The following is a 22146-nucleotide window of genomic DNA, read 5'->3' on the forward strand; positions in this document are numbered from 1 at the left end:
CAGTATTGTTTTCTTAAGTGATCCAGATCCTTTGTCTTCAGTATACTGTATAGTGTACAAAGGTCTCTATTACAGATTTTTGCTTCTAGCTGTTCCAGGCTCTATTCCCAAACATACCTGGACTGCAATGTCACATGTGTGACAGAGAGAGTGCATGGGCAATAAACATATGATAACAGTGCATTGCAAAGTGGACCCAGATTGGTCATGCTTGTGGAGAGTAAAACATCAATGCACACAGGGAAGAAGATTTAAGAGGTTTTCTGGTGCCTTGTATAGCAAGTTGAAGTGTGACATAACCATCAACTCTTTGATTCTATGATTCATGCCATTGCGTGTAACATTTATAGACCAATCAAAGTCAATTAAATCCCATTTGGGGAGAAAACAGAGGGTTATGCATGGGCTTTGATCAGTTTCTTCCTAAAGTTTGAAACACATGGTTGTCTTTCTTACAAGATGACTGTAATATTTGATTAGCTTTCCCTGGTGGAAGGCTTACTCTGCAAGGTGGCATCGGCAGAATCCAGGCAAGCACTCTCACTCTCAGTTTCTATGGCTGTTCCAGATTTGTGTTGCTGCAGAATTGACTCCGTATATGTGCCAACGAAGTACTCAAGAGTCTTGTCAAAGAAAGGACTCAGATTGTGGTCTTGTAAGCGTCCATCACCGATTTAGGTTAAAACTGAATGCTGAAGGCTTTTTGGGTTGCTGAGAAAATAATCATTTCTGAGGGGAACGAAAGGAAGCAAAAAGGACACAGAGAATGCATAAGCTTTCTTACAACCCGAGGTCACAGGGAGATGCCTGGGGCAGGCAGTATTGCTGAATTGAGCTCTGTGTCCTTCAGTCATGTTAATCCTTTTGGCTGAGACATTACATAACCATTCCCTTCCATATTTCTGTCCTGTCTGGCCTTTCAGCAGCCTTGGCTTCACGTTGTGCTAATATGAACATATCCCAGGCTGAATCTGGTAGTGGTGGCTTTCATGCTAAATAAATAGCTTTGTAAGCCAAATTATGTTGTGTAGTCAAGAAGAAATTCATCTTTTCTTATGAGCATTTATTGGAGGAAGTCATTGAAAGCTAGTATAATTTTCTCAGTTATGTACTATGAAATTTGGAACGCTACAAAACCCAGAAGCGTTAAAAGAACAGAAGGCAAGGCAAACTTACCACAGTAACAAAGGAGGTACTGGGGTGGGGGAATCCATTGGAATCTAGTAAGATCTTATTTTGACATGGGTAAATAAGGCAAATTTGTTTGTTTGCAGATGTGGGTATTGTAAGCAATATATAAGATGTGTTCTCAGCTTCAGCTGGAGAAAGACTAGGTTCTGAGAGTCCTGGGAGCAGTTTGAAAGAGTGATCACATCTTATGGTGAATATAGTCATCCCACCTTCTCTACTAGTAAATAGGTTTTGCAGGGTTTTGTATCTTTTCATTTCTAAATATCTCGCCCACAAGTTGTAACCCTGAGTGACTCATAATAGAACATAACCCTAGAACTACTTCAGAATAAGAACATGAGTAGCTCTGCTGAATCAGATCTAAGGACCACCAAGTCCAGCATTATGTTTCAAGCTGTGGCCTTCCAGATGCCTTTGGGAAGCCCACAAGCAGGACATGAAGGCAAGAATTCAAGTAGGTGTCAAGAATCTGATGTTGAGGAATGCTAGGCTCCACCTGCCATGCAGGGGAATAATTGAGAAGGCCTTGCATATGCACCTAAGAACTTTGCTTTAGAACTGAGTAAGCAACAAGCAGCCAGCAGGGATCTGGGATAAAGAGAAAGCTGTAGGGCAGACCTGAAACAGGTCTAATTCCCATTGCTTCAAATTCTGTCATATAATTCTTAGTTATATGCACATATATATGTGAAAGTAATCACTAGGAAGCAAGCAGCTACTATAGCAAACTCGTTCCAGCATTTGGACCCTGGCCTGTTCCAGCAAGTGGTCAGTTTTGCTTGCACATGCAAGACTGCTAGTTGCAGTGTCTAATGCTGATGCTGTTTTATATACAGATAGAAAATGAAACATGCATTCTAAAAAAAAAGTTGCATGCTGCAAGCGTATATAAATGTACCCAAGTTTGCCTTTTAGATATAAAAATGCCCTATTGTCACTGGGTGTCTCAGAGAAGCTGACACTGCATTTTAAAACATGTTTACATAGAGATCAGTCCCATGTTGTCAAATGGTCTCCCCCCCCCCAAAAAAAAAAACTGGGAGCCACTTTCACTGAGGTTCCATTACAGGACTTGTGTAAGTGGGGATTCCCCCATTCTACCCACCACCACACCCCATTCCACCCTTTTTGGTGCAGAAAAAAATGGAGAGATTTGGTGCAGAAAAAAGAGGATTTGCAGATATGCAGAAAGCATGGGTGACATGAAGAGGGAGAGGGAGAGAGAAGGGCACCCCACGGCACCCCTGACCAATTGTTAAGTCACCCAAGGGTGCCGAGGCACACAGGTTGAAAACCTCTGATTTAGACAGATAAACAAGCATGTATCTAGTTATGATGAAGACTGGGTAATTCTTTTTTATACTTTAAAAAGAGGGACCCTCCTACTCTGAAGCATGATTATTTCCTTTTAGCAAATGAAAATACTCCCCGTAAAATATTTGTATCTGTGCATTACATGAGAAAAGAGACTGCCATTTCCAAGGTAATAGAAGGACATGATACAAATGTGAGGGATAAATAATTACTTGGGCACATCAGGAAATAAAAATTAGCTGCCTCATCACACACTAGTGCTTCTCTTCCTAGTGTGGTGTAGTGGTTAAGAGCGGTGGACTCGTAATCTGGTGAACCGGGTTCGCGTCTCCGCTCCTCCACATGCAGCTGCTGGGTGACCTTGGGCCAGTCACACTTCTCTGAAGTCTCTCAGCCTCACTCACCTCACAGAGTGTTTGTTGTGGGGGAGGAAGGGTTAGGAGATTGTTAGCCGCTTTGAGACTCCTTAGGGTAGTGAAAGCGGGATACCAAATCCAAACTCTTCTTCTTCTTCTATTTCAGCAAATAATAGCACCACACTGCAAGGATCAATATTACAAGCTATACAATGTAAACACATCAAATCAAAGGAAAAATACCCCCCCTTTTTTTTAAGTACATAAGCAACAGAGTGAAGGTGAAATTTGCAGTGATTTGCTTACTGAATACAATAAGGTGAGGCTTGATCTGGCAAGCAATAGTTCCTACTCAGTTATTTCCCAAGAGAGAAGCATTCAAGGGCTTTCACCTCCACTTTTATCTTTTCGTACATAATCAGTCTTATCTTTCAAGTCTACTTCTCATGTTACTTTTTCCGGTGCAGAGACAATCAGATGTTGCAAAAAGTCTGCATCTTGTACTGTCTGGTTTAATTTCACCACGATTCTGCAGAATTCAGCTTCCTGAGAATCTCAGCTTTCATTTGAAATAAAGCATGTTTCTTGCCCTTACCTTGATGATGATATGCTTGAAAGTGCATCTGCTTGGTCAGATGTCAGAAGTCCATTGAAATGCTAAATAACATCTCCAGTGAATGGGGGAGTAGGGAAAGTGTGCAGGGCTTTTGTGCCCTGCGTATGTCTTTGCCCTCCATGCTTAAAAAGACACATACTGAATTTACATTAATATACAAATTGATTTACAGTTCATCCATTGATTGCTTAATCAGTTAAAATATAAATGACTAATCAACTAAACATTCATCCCCAGGCGACACCATATCTAGACTATACAGCCTTGTAACCACTCTATTTGACACACAGGAAGTCAAAGAATAGATTAAAAACATTCTAGGAGAAACAGTTAGCAGCATACATGAACTAAAGAGCTGAAATTGGAGTGCAGCTTTATCCTTTTAGATACTAATACCACTGTTTCACAGGAACTATTTTTAAAAAGTACCAGTTCTACACAAGGACCACTCAGGTGTAGTAGACTGTACTCTTGCATACTTGTCAAAAGTAATGATCTTTGCTCTAATGAAGGTTGACATTGGGGAAAGTGCTATATAAATATTAAATAGGGATCACATTTAGAGACAGAAGGGATTAGTATAATTGCTGTGCAATTTTTGAGTTCCTCTTCCCTGGACTGGCCCCACCATTAGGCAGAGTGAGGCAGATGCTTGGATGGGGAGTTGAACGGGGTGAGATATGGAGGGGCAGCAAAGTGGAGGAAAATAAAACTGCATGTGCCACATTGCCTGCCCTGACCTCCCAAGCTAACATGCAAAATTTCATAATTTAGCTACCAGTCCAATTGGCTTCTTTATATAGAATGGGAGAGGAGTAGCATCTTATCCTTTTATCTCGGGCCTCAAAGTGTCCTGGGCTGATTCCAGCCCTTCTCCAACCTCTCTTGTCCCTGCATCTTGAAAGATGGGTCAGAGAGAATGTTGTTTTGATCACTCCCAAATAACCTCGGTCTAGTCATTGAGCCAGTATTAGCTCCTTGAAACCATAGGGTCTATAACATAAATGGAAGAAGACTCATTATGATTACATCAGAACAGAGATGAAAACCCACTTGCAGTCTTAATTAAGTTGCAACAAACAAATCATACTTTGCCACCACTGTCTGTTCAACATAGTCCTGCAGAGATCTTTCATGTAGTGAAGGGCCTCCTGGGTGCAGACCTGGCGAGAGATTTATTACGAAATTTCTATACCGTCCTTCATCCGAGGATCACAGGGAGGTTTACAGTATAAACACATAAATACATATTAAAAAACAAAACAATAATCCTCAAAGAATTAGTTAAGTAATTAGCAGATAAAGTCATTGCATCCATGCTTACTTTGATGCCATAGTTGTGACAGTGTGTGCCATATGGTCATGTCACAGCTTGTGAAACATGTAGATGTGTACCACCTACTTGGAGGGATAAGGTCTACTATTTGTCTTCCGGAGTCATGCCTATCTTAGCTGATGAAACTGCCAGGGCAGGGCTGGGTGTGTGAATCTTTGATGTCGTGAAAACCTTTTTTGAGGGGAGAATGATCCCTGCAATTTTTAAAGAGGCAGTAGTGAGCCCCATGGTAAGAAAGCTTAATTTAGACGTTTGGTTTGAGAGATCTACCTCCCAGTTTTTAATGTTCCATTTTCGGTAAGCTGATGTGAGCAGTCAGTGTCAGGTGATACCAGTCTGGTTTCAGGCCTAGTTTTGGAGCAGAAGCAGCCATAATTGCCCAAGTGGATGCCTTATGCTGGAAATGGATGGACCTGTTGCCTGGGCTGGGATGTAGTGTTGTGGTAGCTCTGGTTCTTCTTGGAGAATCAGTTACAGAAGGTGCTGCTGAGGAATTTGTTTTATAGGCCTTTGACTTATGGGGTGCCTCGGTTTTATTCTGTCCCCCATACGTTTTAACCTCTACATGAAACCACAGAAAGATATCTGCATGCATAAGTGAAGAGCACCCCACTGCATCTCCAGCTCATGAAGAGACCTTCGCCAGAGCCCAAAGGGGACATCCCCTTCAGGCTCCAGGGACAGTCTCCTTGTGAGCCGGAGGCACAGCAGGGCTTTGATAAGGCTCTTCAGGTCTCTCCCCCCACTTCAAGTTTTCTGGTACCATGCATATGCGTGGTCGCACATGACTTGAAGACACGTGAGATGCCTGTACACCAATATTGATCCAGTGTCGTAGGCTGCCAGTGCCCAGTTACCACACCCAATTCAAAGTGGTCATGAATTTTAAAGCCCCAAATAGTTTGGGGCAGGTTACTTACACATGTATCAACCTGCCTGTACCTTAAGTTCTACTCTAGAGGACCTGCTGAGATACCCACTTGCAGAAATCACTAGGAATGTTGAACAGAGCCTTCTCTGCAGTGATTCCCCCTATTATGGAACTTGATTCAGCATGAGATCAATTGCTCACAAAGAGGACAAATGAACCAGCAGAGACAGTAAGGGGGATGTAGTGGTACTTGTAACATGGAATGGTACCTTCAATTGCATGACAGCTTCAGTTACAGAAACTCCATGTCTATTCCAGTTTTCTGGCATTTAAAGGTAAAGGGACCCCTAACCATTAGGTCCAGTCTAAAGTATCTCTGGATCCTAGCCCTTAGACGCTAGCCCCCCGCCCAGAAGAGGGAGACCAAAGCTTTTCTTATAAACTACACATGGCTTCTACTTATCTGAGGGGGGGGGGGGAATGCATTAAATTGATCTACATATACATTTCCCAACATGGTGCCCATGGGCACCACAGCATCCTCGGGTACATCCCTTGGTACCTGCCAGCACCTCTGCCTGGAGTTTGGCTTTGTTGTTGTTTTGTGGGGTGACATTGCCTGTAGTTTAGGGTGGACTATTGCCTCCTTTTTTCTATTTTATTTATTTTTGGAGTGTAAATAGCTGTTATGCTCGAGGGGCTGTTGCACGCAGGAGTGGTCTGAGTATCACTAGTTTATCTGGTGTGGATTGAGCACTTTGTGGTGCCCACAGCAGTTTCTTAGATTTCCAAATCTGCTCCCAGGCCCAAAAAGTTTGGGGACCCCGATTTACATTAAAGTGGAGCTTTCCAAACTGCGTGTCATGACACATTAGTGTGTCGGCTGCAGTGTGTCACACAAACGCTCCACACACTCCTCCTGGGGCTGGAAAGGGATTAGTTTAACCTCTGGTTTGCTAGTAAAACTCAATTACTGTGTCACGAAATGATTCATGTCTAAAAAGTGTGTCACCAACATGAAAAGTTTGGAAAGCTCTGCATTAAATCTAGATTTTTTTCTAAGCTTAAAATACACACTTTTTACAACTATACTCTTGAGAACTTTGCATCTACATGTTTTAGCAGGATGATTAATATATACTGACATTAAACTGCATGGCATTAATTTAGAAATTTGATGACACATGAACTCTCTTACACAGAAAAATATAGTCTATAAGACATAGTGCTACAGTGTGAACTAAGAACTTGTTTACATTTTCCTGTATGACTTGTGTTGGGAAGGATGTTGTCACTGCCGTTCTATCCTAAGTGGGGTTACTTTAAAGTTGGAGTGCACAGAACTGAACCCTTAATTTTGTTGCACTCGGATGAGAGAGGAGTAGATGAGTTGAAAGTGCTGGAGGGGGCAAGGGGCTCCATACTTTTTAGATGAAAAATGGACTGGCAATAGAATCCTAGCTCTCCCATACACTTTGCTATTATATGGCTCACTGCTGCTTATAAAAGCAAAATGAGTCGGCTGCTATGGACATACAACCAACTCAAGCAAGTCTATTTTAAGTTTATACATAAATTGTTTGAATGTACAAACATACCACAACAATGCTCTCAAACTACACTGCTTTGTAACAGTTTAGCCTCAAATTTACATGAGAGTTGGATTGACCTTTGGAACCTGATGACTCTTACTCCTTTCCCCAAAAATAGCTTTCCCCTTCCATACCAAGGTCTGAATTCTTGTCCTGTTAATAGCAATTATTACATTGACTTTGGTAATGAAGTGACTATCAGAACTAGCAGATGTCTTGTAGAATTTAGACTGGCTAACAGCTGGAGACGACATGCAAGGATCCGTTTCCTTGTATTTGTGCTGAATTCTAATGAGAATTTAGTCCAGCAAACCCCTAGAGGAGATTCTGTTTTGGTGCACTAATTGCTTGTGTGTGTAATTATACCAAATGTAGATGAAAAACTGAAGCCCTAATTTGTCCTGATGATAGTGAAGGAAGAACAGGAAAGCAACAAAGCAACTGGGGGGCTTCCAGGCAAAAGAGCTACCGGAATTTTGGAATGAGTTCGTGAGCATATGCTTTTCACAGAGTCCACACAACATTGTGGGCATCAAAACGTTGGCCTGTATTTATTGATTTACACACACTTAATCCAGATTTCCCCTTAATGTAAAAAATCTGATAAGTGAAAATAACCCAGCCACCCATCCAATCACCCCCGGTAGAAGATTGTTAGTGTATTTTTTTGAGTTGGCCTTTTGTCATGCATGATGTTTCAATAAGCAGCCTCTTAGCACCGCACCCCTAATGTCTATTTGCCCCTCACCTGAGCACAGTAGATGGTCACTCATCACACCAATTTCCTCCAACTGCTGTACGCTGAAAGTACATCTAATCTATAATTCTGCCACCTCAGTACAACTCTTAAACAAACCTTATGCAAGTCAGGTAAATACCACTCTTCCACAAGATCTCAGTATTTAAAAAGCAACAACAAACAAACAGGAATGGATATTGCCTCATGCAAAAAACCACAAGCTTCCATTTTTCCCTATTGTGCAGCAGAATAACTAAGGCTATTGTTATTATTATTTATTAAATTTGTATACCACCCTCATCCAAAGATCTCAGGGCTGTTTACAACAGAAAAATACAAAACAGCTAGTAACATTTATTCTTGTGTGCTTCCTGGGATTATTTTTAAAGGTGCACCCAGGTGCAAAAATGCCTCTATACATGCCCAGAATGGAAGGAAGGTTGGCAGACCTGTGATTGAGGAGCTGGCAGAAATATACAACCCAAACAACCAAAACCCGCCCACCGGTGAAGAGGGCTGAAGAAGCAGGAATGTGGTGGGGGCTAGGGTGCCAAACCCGGGGGGGGGGAAGGATCTTTACGACCCGTTTACACGGAAGACCCTTGTCTGCAACGGCAAACGCCCTCGTTGGCATCTCACCCGCGGGGTTTACAGCAGAAACCCTGCCAGGCGCTCCGGCGGCGTCCCGCACCTGCCAAGGTGCCTTCAAACCCCCATCCCGGCCCCCTCCGGCTACGTCGAGCCCTTTGAGGGCCGTGCTTCTCCCCAGCGGCCAAGGGAAGTTTGAGCAAGCTTGTTTGTTCAGACGTGGCCGCGATGGGCTCGTTTCCTCCTTAGATCCGCAGCTGCTCTTTCGCGGGCACTGCCCGCCTTGCGTTTTCCGACGGCCGCGCTTCGCCGCGCTCCTCTTCCCCCTTCGCCCCCGCTCCCTCCTTTGCTGAACTTCCAGCCGGCGCGGGGAAGGAGCGGGACTCGTTCGGGCTCCCTCTCCCTCTCCGCCTCCCCCCCCCCCCGCGAGGCCTGTCTCCGGAGGGGCCGCCCAGGAGGTGGAGCTCGGCTCTCTCTCTCGCTGGCTGGCTCGCTCCTCTCCCCGTTCCCCGTCTGTTTCCTCCGGTGGCAGCGGCAGCGTGGCCGCCTGAGGGGCTGCCTTGGGTTCCTGCGCGAGCGGGGCGAGAGGCTGGCGGGAGGCGGAGCAGCCTCGGAGGGCACCCGAGCAACAAGTGGCCGCGCCGCCGCCGCCGCCCTGCCCTGCCCTGCCCTCGGAGCAGGTAGTAGCCTCCTGGCCAGCATGGCCCCCGGCCCCCGGCGAGCTGGCCGGCCCGCGGCGCCGAAGCTGCTGCTGCTGCTGCTGGGTTAGGCATCGTCCGCGCTGTGCCCTCGGGAGCATCGCGCTCTCTGTCGGAGTCGCCGAGCGAGCGAGCGAGCCAGGGAGTGAGTCACTGGCGCGCAAAAGAGGGAGGAGGGAGGCCGGCGGAAGCGGCGTTGGCGGCGGCGGCGGCGTGGCCACCCGCCCTTTCCCGGACTTCAACTCTCCCTTCCCTGCTGCCGTCGGGGAGAGCCGAGGGAAGCCGCGCGCCCCGCCGCCAGGCCTCCAGCACCGGCCTCGTTCCCGGCGAGAAGAGCGCAGGAGCCGCACCTGGGGGCGGGGAGGCGCGGCGGAAGCGGCGCGCAATGGGAGCAGCCGCGGCGGGTTCTGGCGCCGCCGACGAGGCCATCGCCACCTGAAAAGCGATGGTGGCGGATCCACCGACGACGGCGGCACGAGTAGGAGCGGCAGCAGCAGCGGCGGCGGCCCGGGCCATTGTCTGCCAAGGCAAGGCGAGCCTCCGTCGCCAAGGTGTGTGTTTGTGTGGGGCGAGGGGCGGGCGAGGCGGGAAAGGCAGGAGTGGACCCGCGGCCGCAGCCCTCCTGGCCGGCGTGGTGGGGAGCAAGAAGGGGAGGCTGCGCTTTGGGCCGGGCGTCGGAAGGGGTCGCGCGCAAGGACTTGGCGGACTTGGCGCCTTCTCCCTCCCCGCCCCAGGCAGGCTCCGCGGGCGCCCTCGCTCTGCGCCCCGCTCCCCGGGCTTGGACGTGGGAAATTCTTGCTCAGCCTGTGGCTTCACGAATGGGCGTTGAGGTCTACGAGACAAACGGGGGAATTTCCTCTTGGGGCGTCCTCGGTGGCCGCGTGCGAGAGAGACTCCGATTTGGGGCGTCGAGATGGGAGCCTGTCTCCTTCTGGCGTGGCTCTGCTCTTCTCTTTCTCGTTCTCTCCCCCCACCCGCTTCTAGCAGTTCGCTGCCTGTCCGACCTGCACAGTCCATTCATCAGCCTTGTCCATATTGTATTCAGGAATGGTAGAGTTCATGTGAAAATGTAGAGGGGTTTTGTCTACAAAGACATTTAGGTTGCAATCCCAGACACATTTACTTTTACATTTGCCTGGGGGCGGGCGCGTGCATATGTATATGGTTGCCCCGTTGGGAGGGGGCGGGTGGTTGACTAAGGGTGATGGTGAAATCTGGATAATACACTGTAAAAAGAAGTTGGGCCAGATTTCTGTTGCTGTTATTCAGGTATCAACATGACACAGAGCAGTTTCTGTTTCTGCTTGAGTGAAAAAGTAAGTTGGCCTTGAGATTTGTTTTCTACTCTAACACTAAACAGGGCTCCCCCTAGTTACAAATTTGAAAGGAGGAATATAGCAGGCGCTTGACCTGGCTGCTCTTACCTTGTGATCTTCTGGCATTGGTCATGAATTACAGTATATTGAAGAAAATTGCAACACAGAGGCCTTGTTGTGAAGTGGGGCAGTTCCACTGACAGTTGTCCCTTAGAAGCTGCAGCCCTCTGCTATAAAGTGGAAAAATAATTCATTCTGAATTGGAAGTGGCAAGCATAATCCATGCCAATTTGCTCCAAACGTAGAAGCTTCCTCTGGAATTCAATAGGAGTTCTTTTTTTAGCAATTGTGCAGGTTTTCTTCTTTCACATTTAGTGGAGTTAATTTTATTGTAGGGTTTGACACAATGATCTCACTCCATGAGGGTGATTTCACACATAAAGAATTTACCACACTGATATAGGTGCAGACACCAAACATGAATAAGCCTTAAAATAACCTACTTTAAATTTGGTGTTTAACACAGCAGAAATTGTTTTAAAAGCCTTTAGCATGACCTTCAGATGGTGTAGTTTAATGATTAACTTTAGGATTCAGCTAGGTAATATGGAATCTGTTTTGACAAGAATTGGTTACCTTTCATCAGATAAGGGGAATCCTTGATTCTTTTGTGCTCTTGAATCTTTCCATTCTTGCCAAAGATCACAAAAATTACGTGTTGCAATAAGTTTTTGTTATGTTACAAAGCACTTTATTAAAAGTGGTAAATACCACTGTTTCATAGATAGGGATATAGTCATGGTTATTTATATTTCCTTACCTTTACCTCTAACTAGTCACCTGCATGACAACAGTAACGTTACCTTTCATAAAATGCCCCATGCTGTAGGTTTTTCCCATTAAGTGCCATTTAATTTTCATAGAAAATTTTGATTTTCCTTTTTAGACTTGAGTAGAATATATCTGGTATGGCTTAGGTGAAAGGTAGCAAAAGGGTGTCTTTTGAGACTTCTCATAATCCAAGGAAGTGAATGGACTATTTGCATAATTCCCTGGTGTGTCCCCGTGTTATCAGGGTGTTAATAGGCCTTCCCCTTTATGTCACATGCTGGGTCAGTTGTACAACAACCTGGAGAAAAGTTGCCATGCTACAGGTAGGGAGGGATCAACTGGCTGCTTAAGAGTCTGGTTGCAAAGAGTAGCATGTACCCATGGTAGAGAAACAAACTTTTGGACTCACAGCTGTCCATGGAGGCGCAGGTCAATTCTGTATCCAGGGTAGCTGTCTACCAACTCCACCTGGTACGCAGGCTGAGACCCTACCTGCCCGCGGACTGTCTCGCCAGAGTGGTGCATGCTCTAGTTATCTCCTGCTTGGACTACTGCAATGCGCTCTACATGGGGCTACCTTTGAAGGTGACTCGGAAACTACAACTAATCCAGAATGCGGCAGCTAGACTGGTGACTGGGGGCAGCCGCCGAGACCACATAACACCGGTCTTGAAAGACCTACATTGGCTCCCAGTACGTTTCTGAGCACAATTCAAAGTGCTGGTGCTGACCTTTAAAGCCCTAAACGGCCTCGGCCCAGTATACCTGAAGGAGCATCTCCACCCCCATCGTTCTGCCCGGACGCTGAGGTCCAGCGCCGAGGGCCTTCTGGCGGTTCCCTCATTGCGAGAAGCAAAGCTACAGGGAACCAGGCAGAGGGCCTTCTTGATAGTGGCGCCCGCCCTGTGGAACGCCCTCCCATCAGATGTCAAAGCGATAAATAACTACCTGACATTCAGAAGACATCTTAAGGCAGCCCTGTTCAGGGAAGTTTTTAATCTGTGATATTTTAGTGTATTTTTGGTTTTTATGGAAGCCGCCCAGAGTGGCTGGGGAAACCCAGCCAGATGGGCGGGGTACAAATAATAAATTATTATTATTATTATAACATAAGCAAATGGGAAGGCAAAAGTACTGGAATTTTCTGGCAACTTGGGAGACGTTTGTGATATACATGAAAGAACTTCAGCTTGCTATAAACATGTCATCTGCATTCCTCAGGTTCTGGGACAGAACTTAATATACTTACTATGAGAGACAAACACACATCCTCACCTGTTTTGTTTTGTACATTATAATCAAATATATATATATTTTAAAGATTGGGGGAAAGCTTACTGCTTAAGAGTCTGACGTAACCTCCCTCAACCTGATACCAGCCAGATGTTTTGTGTACTTTAAACACCCATCACACCCCCCCCCAACCAGGATGCTTAATTCTTAGAATTGATGGAAGTTGTAATCTAAAACCAATGTTGGGCACCAGATTGGGGAAACCTGGAATGGTGGAGGAGAAGGGACTGTTGGCAAGGGAGTGGTACTGGAGAGTATGGAAGGCAGTAGCAGAACACCAGCACGCTGATTGGAGCTGAGGCAGACTGAAGAGAACCATGGTAAATCTGATTGCTGGCTATAGGAAGTACTGAAGCTCGATAATTGCGACCATTCTGTTTACAGACACTGGTAAATGAAGGCAACTGCTCAGTTTCAAGTGTCTTCCAAATATGCTCCTTGGTAGTGATTGCATATGTGTATTCATGAAAGAAGCCTTAGGGCTTCTTTGTGCATGATGCAGATTAAAGGTAGATTACAGAAACTGAAAAAAGAGTTTATGCTTGGAAGTAAATCCTGTTTAGTAAATCCTTTGTAATAACTCAGTGAAAGTTATTACTGAATAAAGGTTTAAGTGTACGTCAAATGTTATGGACAAAGGACAAAACAAACATAGAGAAGTGCGTTTGTCAATGCATAGCTCTTAGATGCTACTCCACTTTTCAAACTTTGAAATCTATATGCTATTTTGTAGTTAATCAGGATTGTAAAAATCATGAGTCTGTTAGTCTGACACACACACTTTAAGGAACAAGTTATAATAAAAGGTGAGAATCTCTTAGAAGACCATGTTCTTAAAAAGTCAGGATGTTCTGTGTGGGTGGATCAAGGGGATTTGAAATCATGCTTTGAATTGCCAGGGGAAAGGGCTGATTATAAAATGTCCTGAATGTTTAACCCTGTCTTGGTTGCTGTAGCAATTAAAACTTACAGAATCATCAAACTTGAAGGGACCATGAAGGTAGTGTAGTCCAGCCCCTGCAATGCAGGAATCTTTTTGCCTAATGTGGGGCTCAAACCCATAACTTTGCGATTAAAAATCTCATTCTCTTCTAACATTATCAAAGAACCTCTGGTCATACTTCTGGGAGTGTAGCCCACACAAGTGAGCTGCAATGATTTGTAATTGCTTGGGGCAGCAATTGTGAAATTGAGGATTTCTGCAAGTATACCAAGCAGCATAACACCTGAAGACTTAAGTTTGGGCACTGTCCAGAAGCAAGGACAACTAGATAGTTGATATTTCTCCTTGTTACAAAAGTAAAACGTTCTTGCCACCTGATTGACAGTAAAGATAGTCCTAGCTTGCCGTGCACAATAATAAATACCTAACAATACACCACACATTACTTTAGGCTGATGGGGGTCTATTTTGTTTTTTCATTCCAGAGCCCCAGATCCACTAGCTGGAGTTGTTCAAAAACAGCAACATAAACATAAGGGTTAGCTGCGGCAATTCATAAAATAGCAGGTCAGATTTTAGCTGAATGCAGTAGGCCTTATAGTCCTTGGTGGGCCAAAGATTGTACCTGGAATATTCAACAGCGTAGGCTGCATGTTTACCCAGAAGTAGCCCTGTCAAGTTTCTAGACTTGATTCATTGTGTAAGTGCTTACCTTTTTAAAGCCCTATATAAATTGGGACCCGGGTACTAAAGTACTTCCTTCAGCGAATGACCTGGCCCATATGCTAAGTAGACCTTTGGAGAACCTTTTCTCTGTATCTCTGCTTTTTTTGGTGTTGGCTTCCTGCCTCTGGAATGTCTTCCTTAGGGAAGCTTCTGGCAAAGGCTCTTACACATTAGTGTTGTTATGCAAATGCCTGCTTATTTCCCAAGACCACCTTGGCTGAATTTTGTTTTATTATGCTGTTGCAACTTTATGCTTTTGCTATTTTATTGCCCTTTGATTTTATTGTTTCTAATGGTTTTATTTATTTATTTAATTTCTATACTGCACTATACCTGAAGGTCTCAGGGCAGTTCACATAAAACATCAAATACATAAAATCAAAACAAAAATAATAACCCAATAACTCCCCCCCCCCAAAAAAAAGAGCCAGCATTTTAAAAAGGGTATAGGATGTTAAATCAAGTCCGGCAAAAGCCTGGTTAAATCAAGTCCGGTAAAAGCCAGGGAGCCACTGCAGAGAAGGCCCATTCTCGTGTTGCCACCCTCCTGACCTCTCAAGGAGGAGGCACATGAAGAAGGGAACAATGTCACTTCAGCAATACTGAGGGAGGAGGTAAAAATATTCCTAAATAAATAAGTACCACTTATTCTGCTGGGCACCAACACAATGTAAACTCTGGATCAGAGAGAGGGGGAAAGTACCAGTGCTTGCTACTAATTCAACTACTGTGAGAGAGAGCATACTTTCAATGAGTACTTACATAATAATATGAGATCACTGAGCAGAGAAAACGGAGTTGAGAATAGGGCTGTGTAATTCTAACCTTGCTGGTTTAGCCAAACATTGCAGTTGCTAGCCCTCCCCCCACCAGTTATAACCCCTTCTCTGATCCAGAAAGAAGTAGAGAGGATCATGCACTGTTGGGCAGTATTTCCTGAAGCCACACAGTGGGCTTTAGGCCCTGGTATCAAACATTTTGCCTGCATGCCTCTTTCGCCTGAGGACCACATTGTCTTCTGGGCAACTTTCCAGGGACCTCATGTAAATTGTGGGCAGGGCTAGAGGCCAGGGTGGGAAACGTAATAAATGTAATCTTGTGAGTTTATACAGTAGGCTACCTTCTACCCACCCATTCACACCATTCCCTCTTCTATCCAGGCAGGGTAGGGCTGCCATATTTCAAAAGGTGAAAATCCAGACAAAATCCCCCCCCCAAGAAGCTGTTGAGCTATTTTTAAGGGAAATTGGCAAAAACAACACTGCTGACATGGATTGCCATACGTCCAGATTTTCCCGGACATTTCAGCGATTTCTGCCCAGACTGCTGAATCCTGGCTATGTCCAGGAAATTCTGGGTGTATGACAACCCTAAGGTAAGCAAGAATCATAGAGTTGGAAGAGACCACAAGGGCCATCGAGTCCAACCCCCTGCCAAGCAGGAAACACCATCAGAGCACTCCTGACATATGGTTGTCAGGCCTCTGCTTAAAGACCTCCAAGTCATTGTTAGAGTTGAAGGACACAAGGTCATTGAGGGATGTGGCCTGGGGAGAGTTCCAAGAGCTAGTCAGAGATCTTGAGGGTCACATTTGACCCTCAGGCCTTTGGTTCTCCCATCCACAATATGTAGCCTTTCTCCAAACCTTGGAACTGGAGAGGGAGCGGGGCGGGGTTACCACACAGTTGCTTGGAAATTTCCCATGTACCTCAGCACCTTCAGAGCTTGGAGGATAGCTGGCAATTTGTCATACTAGAGAGTAGCAGCATGCCTGCCTTGATGAATGTGCCCTGAGCAAAAACTTGAAGGCACTTCAGCTGGTGACTGAGACTGATACATGCTACTGTTCTTAGCCATTGTTCAACCAGCCATTATCACACTTATGACACTATAGCTGCTGGTCCAAGGCTGCTGGCAAAGCAACCCTTCCGTTCCAAGCACTACTACTGGAGTGTCTTTCAGGAATGCAGACTACTCTGCATTCTTCTACCACTTGACCAGAAAAGGAGTGAAGCAGCTGACTGAATTACCCTCCAAACACTGGCTCCCTTGGCCAGTAAAGCGAGATGAGCGCCACAACCCGAGTCGTCCGCGACTGGACTTAATGGTCAGGGGTCCCTTTACCATTTCAAATTATACATGTGCCCACAAGCAATTTTCCATGCTTTCTCCCCACCTTCCATGTATGCATCCATGATGTCTGCTGTTATAGAAGAAGGGCTAGCACAATCTGAGCATCACATTTAAAAAGGGAACACAAGTGACAGTTTCTACCATGACCAGGAGCAGTAGTCAACATGTCCCCACCTCAGAGCTCTTGACCTATTTACAGTGGCTTCACCTCCAGAAGTCAAATACAGTGGTACCTCGGGTTAAGAATTTACGGTGGTGCCCCGCAAGACGAACGCCTCGCAAGACGGAAAACCCGCTAGACGAAAGAGATTTCCGTTTTGGAGGCGCTTCGCAAAACGAATTTCCCTATGGGCTTGCTTCGCAAGACGAAAATGTCTTGCAAGTTCCAGCGGGGGTTTTTCCCTTTTTTCCCCCTTTTCCTAAGCCCTAAGCCGCTTATCAGCTGATCCGCTAAAAGCCGCTAAACCGCTAATAGCGCTAATCCGCTAAGCTGTCAATGGGCTTGCTTCGCAAGACGAAAAAACCACTATATGAAGAGCCTCACGGAACGGATTAATTTCGTCTTGCGAGGCACCACTGTAATTCGTTCTGGAGGTCCGTTCTTAACCTGAAACTGTTCTTAACCTGAAGCACCGCTTTAGCTAATGGGGCCTGCCACGCTTCCAGAGCACGATTTCTGTTCTCATCCTGAAGCAAAGTTCTTAACCTGAAGCACTATTTCTGGGTTAGCGGAGTCTGTAACCTGAAGCGTCTGTAACCCAAGGTACCACTGTATTTTTTGTCCCTGGGTTTGTTTTTAAATATAAAGAGTTTGGGTAGTATTCAGCTAAATTTTACTTTGAGTAGAGCCATTGAAATGAATAAACATGACTGTCAGATGCATTGATTTCACTGGGTCTACTCTGAGTAAAGCCTAGTTGAAAGAACTCTTAAACTCTAGTAAAAAGTGTTGGATGAAATTTAATGAGTTAAGTTCAAATAGATTTTGTGTTTAGACCTTTAATTACGCAGTCACATAATTTCAAACTATGATACTTTAAAATGAAATGTGTTGTTTTATGTTTATATTCTTCAAAGAATCTGATTTAAATCAAAGCTTTTGCTCCCATGTAGCAAGTGTGTAATGATTGCAGTCCTAATAGTTTCATCTTAGCTCTGAAATGTGGTTACTTGGTTTCCCTTTCAGATAAGAAAAACTTAACATACTGGCTCTTTACACATTTGTAGAATCATAGCTACTAAATTATCCTCAAGAGTTTTTTTTCATGTGCATCTTTAACCAGTGACTCACCTGACACCTCACAGTAAGCCAAGGGTTGCTAGTGTGGCAAACATGTGCTAACAGAGGCTTTCCCCACTCTCCCTGGTGTTTCCTTTTTGGATGTCAAGTGGAGAGACAGCTGAGAGTGGGAATAAGAGGACAGAAGGAGGACAAAGTGTGTTAAAACAAGCCGTAGTTCCTTTGGTCACCTGAAGGCCATTGAATCTGGCCATTGTGCACAGTGGACAGAACAACATGGATAGTAAACAGATGCTAACCTTGTAGAGCAGGGGTAGGCGATGCGGCCCAATCGCCTTCTCAATCCGGCCTGGAGACGGTCTGGGAATCAGTGTGTTTTTACATGAGTAGAATGTGTCCTTTTATTTAAAATGCATCTCTGGGGTATTTGTGGGGCATAGTAATTTGTTCTTCTTTTTTTTTCCAAAGTATAGTCCGGCCCACCACATGGTCTGAGGGACGGTGGACCGGCCCACGGCTGAAAAAGGTTGCTTACCCCTATTGTAGAGTAACAACTTTCACTCTGGAAATTAGCGCTAGCATTGGTAGCAACAGCTAGATAAGTCACACATCTTTAGAACATTTAGATGCAGCACAGAAGATGAATAATGAAATGTTGCATTACTGTATATTCAGCTAAGAAAAAATAGAGCAGAAACCCCTTGAGAGGCAATAGGTATTTAATCAAATAGAAGTCCTAACCAGTGTTTTAATGCTGGTTGGATTTATTTTTTTTAAAGCAGAGGGAAACTTGATGAAATAATTTCATCATCAGTAGCTTAGTATAGAGCCTAATTAGAGACATGAGTAGAATGAATAGAATGTTATGGGATGCAGGTGGCCCTGTGGGTTAAACCACAGAGCCTAGGGCTTGCCGATCAGAAGGTCGGCGGTTCAAATCCCCGTGATGGGGTGAGCTCCCGTTGCTCGGTCCCTGCTCCTGCCAACCTAGCAGTTCGAAAGCACATCAGAGTGCAAGTAGATAAATAGGTACCGCTCCTGCGGGAAGGTAAACGGCGTTTCCGTGCAGCTTAGTCATGCTGGCCACATGACCTGGAAGCTGTACGCTGGCTCCCTCGGCTAATAAAGCGAGATGAGCGCTGCAGCCCCAGAGTCGCCCCCGACTGGAACTAATGGTCAGGGGTCCCTTTACCTTTACCTTTAGAATGTTACTTGGCATGGTTAAATATTTCTGAGGTCTAAACTTACTCATGGAAAACATCAAGGCTTCATTTCAGGCCCCTGCAGTATAATGTGGGTGATCCACTGGCAGAATGGAGCACCTCTTCAACAGTTGTTGGATAAACTGGGACTAAGCTCACCTGCATTGTCCATGATCCCATTCCAGGAGTGCTGAGCAATAACTGCTCTTTCTTTCCATTTTTTGTTGGCCATCTATGGAAGGGGAGGACGTAAGCCAAGTAGCCCAGTTCAGAAATCATAAGAGTACATGTTATAGAGCAGGGGTGTCCAACAGGTCGATCACGATCCACCTGTCAATCACGGATGTACCTGGTCGATCCTGGTCAATCGAGGGACACTGATGCCCCCCCCCCCCCGACAAACCAACGCAACAACTTTGGCTGATCCTCCCCCCAAAAAGCTCAAAAACTCCAGTCAATCCAATGGGTTGATCACTGCCAGTTTGTTTATAGTGGGAGTAGATCGCAATCTCTTGGAAGTTGGACACCCCCGGTATAGAGATATGAACGGAGGACAAGCATGAGGGCTCCTGGCTAGTCTTTTCCTTTTTCTTTTCCTTTCATAGTTGAAGAGTTTGGGTTCGTCACTGTGGAAAGCTTGTAATCTTAGTCACCATGGCACTTGGAAAGTGTTGCATGATTCATTACTCAATCCTTTCTCTTTGACACATCGTTGACTATTCAGATGTTACTAAGAATCTGAACACATGATGGATGCATAACATAGTGCAACACAGGGTTGGCCCTTCTGAGCTGCCCTGTCATTGAATTGCTGATATTCTTCCACAAACACAGTCAAAGCAATTGTAACTGTGTTTACCTATTCACAACATCACTGCTTATCTTGTTAGATGCTGATGCATTGCAAACAGTAATATTTGGGTTAAAGGTCTGTTCTTTGCTGGTGGAAAAAACCCCAAAGTTTCAGAAGAGGCAGCCAAGCAACTAGTGATCCATTTAACCCCTCTTGTCTTTTCTTCCAGCTTCTGTTAATTAGTAGCTGAACTCCAGCTTTTTATCATTCTTTTTCATAGTAGTTTAGCTGCTAGGAGCTCTGCAAGCTGTTGAAAAGCAGTCGGAGATTAATTCAAATTCTGCTCTCTTTAATTTTGACTGTTGTTACTGAAATAAAAGTTCTCCTTTTACCATATAATTCATTATCTCAACTATCAAAAGCTAGTTGTAAATTCTGTCATATCATCCTTGTTATTTCTTTTAAAACAATATTTCTGAGTTCTATTTCAGTCCCTTGATTCCCATTACATGAATTTTGTGGTGCTACTTACAGCATATCAGGAGTTCATAGTTCAAAGTACCGTATATAGAACACATTTCAAGGAACTGTAATGCAGGTTTACCGCAGTCCCTGTTGGAAAAGAAATTGACTAAGAACTTGACACAGGCATGGGCTTATGAGAACTAAATTAATCAGAAGCTGAAATGCTTTACCGTTTTTACCTTTACTGATTGCAATCTTAAATATTCTTATCAAAAAGTACCTCATGGGATCCAGATCCTAAGTAAACCTGTTCAAAATCAAGGTGAATGACAGGCAGAGCAATCCTAAGAATTCTTTCTCAGAAATAAGTCTTTTTGAGTAAATAGGACTTACTCCTTAGAAAGTATGCATAGGCTTGTAGAATTGGATACTTGAAAACTAGACATTAGCGTACATAAGTACATACTGAATTTGGTGCCTTGTGAGCAGAACCTGTGTTCCTGGAAGGGAGAAAATGTGATTAAGTAATCAGAGTTTCTATAGTCGTATCACAGGAACAAAATTAACCTACTTGGGCATCTGGAAATTCCCATGCTCTAACCAGTTTGATCTAGCTATTCAAATACCATTGCTTCAACAGCTTTTTTCATCAGCATTACAGAACAAGCATTTAATATTATCCCTTAGAAATTGTGGCTGGGGTGGGAAGGATTCTGGCTGAAAAAATTAATACTTGCATGATTGACTTTGTGTAGTTTAACCCTGTTTCTTCTTTTCATGTGGAGGGGCTAAGGCAATGATCTGAGTTTACAGAACAAAGAATTAATAAGCCATTTATTGCAGTCTGCACAATGTAACATAGTCGACACTAGAAAGATCTTTTTGGTGTAACAGTAGATAACCGATATAAGACAGTCTAGAAAGTAGCGCTTCTTGAGAGACTAACAAATATGCTGTGGTTGACATGTGGACAGATCAAGAAGGGTGGCTTCACCCCAGTGGTTTGATTTTATTACATATGCTGTGTTGTAAAGAAAATCTGCCCTTTTCCCCTTATGGGGTATCCAAGAGCCCGTATAGAGTCCTTACGTGGGTTCCTTCTTGGTAGGAGAAAATAACAGAAAATAGACATTTTTAACTCCCTGCCCTGGAGCTCAAGACCACCTCTCCATACATCATACATACATCACAGAAGGTGTAACCCAAGACCACCACCACCCCACAAACATCATACCTACATCACAGAAAAGGTGGCCTACAACAGAAATTTGAATGTTGTTGCTTTTCCTGTCAGTCAGGTTATCTGATAATGCCTTATCTGATTGCCTTTCCTGGTAGCCTTCCCATTCCTTTGAAATGGTGATTACCCAATTCCTGTAACAAGGAAGGTTTTTCACTTCCTTCCTCCTTGCAGAGAAACATTTGGTCAGCTTGGGAGTCAAAATGGTTTCAGGTCGGTCTTCCTGTGCTGATCTATGTATGTGCTTGGTTGGTACATTTATGAACATATATATAAGACCTGAAATTTTATTATTACAGCTAGTATGTATGAACAATCCCACCCCCCACCCCCAGCCTTTGGCTCAATTTGGTTTATTTAAACAAGATTTTCACTTCCATTCTCACGTTCAATTATATATCAGTACCTAATTTTGCTTTATTTGTAACCTAAAAAGAAAATGATTATTATCCATATTCAGTTTTAACACAACCACAAGGATATTTGATGGTACAGTTGGCTACGTGATATTGAATATTAACTGTTACTTTTATCTTGTTTAAATTAGTTTATAAACCAGGAACCTATATATTGACCACTAACCACAAACCAAATGTCTGAGATACGCTATTTTTGTTATCCATGAATGATGATACAAGATGGCTTTGGTCTATTTATTTGGTT

At 44.3% G+C, this 22146-nt stretch overlaps 3 protein-coding genes across 6 annotated transcripts in view; 1 reads left to right on the forward strand and 2 right to left on the reverse strand.

Moving 5' to 3' along the window:
* Positions 1-22146, reverse strand: part of LOC307212601 (uncharacterized protein) — a 122118-nt gene that overhangs the window by 38846 nt on the left and 61126 nt on the right. The window lies entirely within an intron of this gene.
* B3GNT2 (UDP-GlcNAc:betaGal beta-1,3-N-acetylglucosaminyltransferase 2) overlaps positions 1-22146 on the forward strand; it is a 52354-nt gene that overhangs the window by 18141 nt on the left and 12067 nt on the right. Inside the window, exon 1 of one of the 4 annotated variants that reach the window (XM_079969998.1) lies at positions 9677-9828. The exons of 2 other annotated variants lie outside the window; for them this stretch is intronic. The gene's annotated coding sequence lies outside the window, so the exon portion shown is untranslated. Of the gene's footprint in view, positions 1-9676; positions 9853-22146 lie in introns of those variants that run through there. One more of the 4 variants, XM_079970001.1, reaches the window with a different exon arrangement.
* On the reverse strand, positions 3016-9826 carry LOC307212591 (uncharacterized protein). The gene is made up of 3 exons (XM_079970101.1): positions 8655-9826; positions 4568-4640; positions 3016-4470 (listed from the first exon to the last, which is right to left on the reverse strand). Exons 1-3 carry the CDS (start codon positions 9400-9402, stop codon positions 4434-4436), a joined length of 858 nt encoding a protein of 285 aa, XP_079826227.1. The 5' UTR covers positions 9403-9826; the 3' UTR covers positions 3016-4433.

Source organism: Podarcis cretensis, assembly GCF_951804945.1.
Source record: "Podarcis cretensis genome assembly, chromosome: 3".
Lineage (NCBI taxonomy): Eukaryota > Metazoa > Chordata > Lepidosauria > Squamata > Lacertidae > Podarcis > Podarcis cretensis.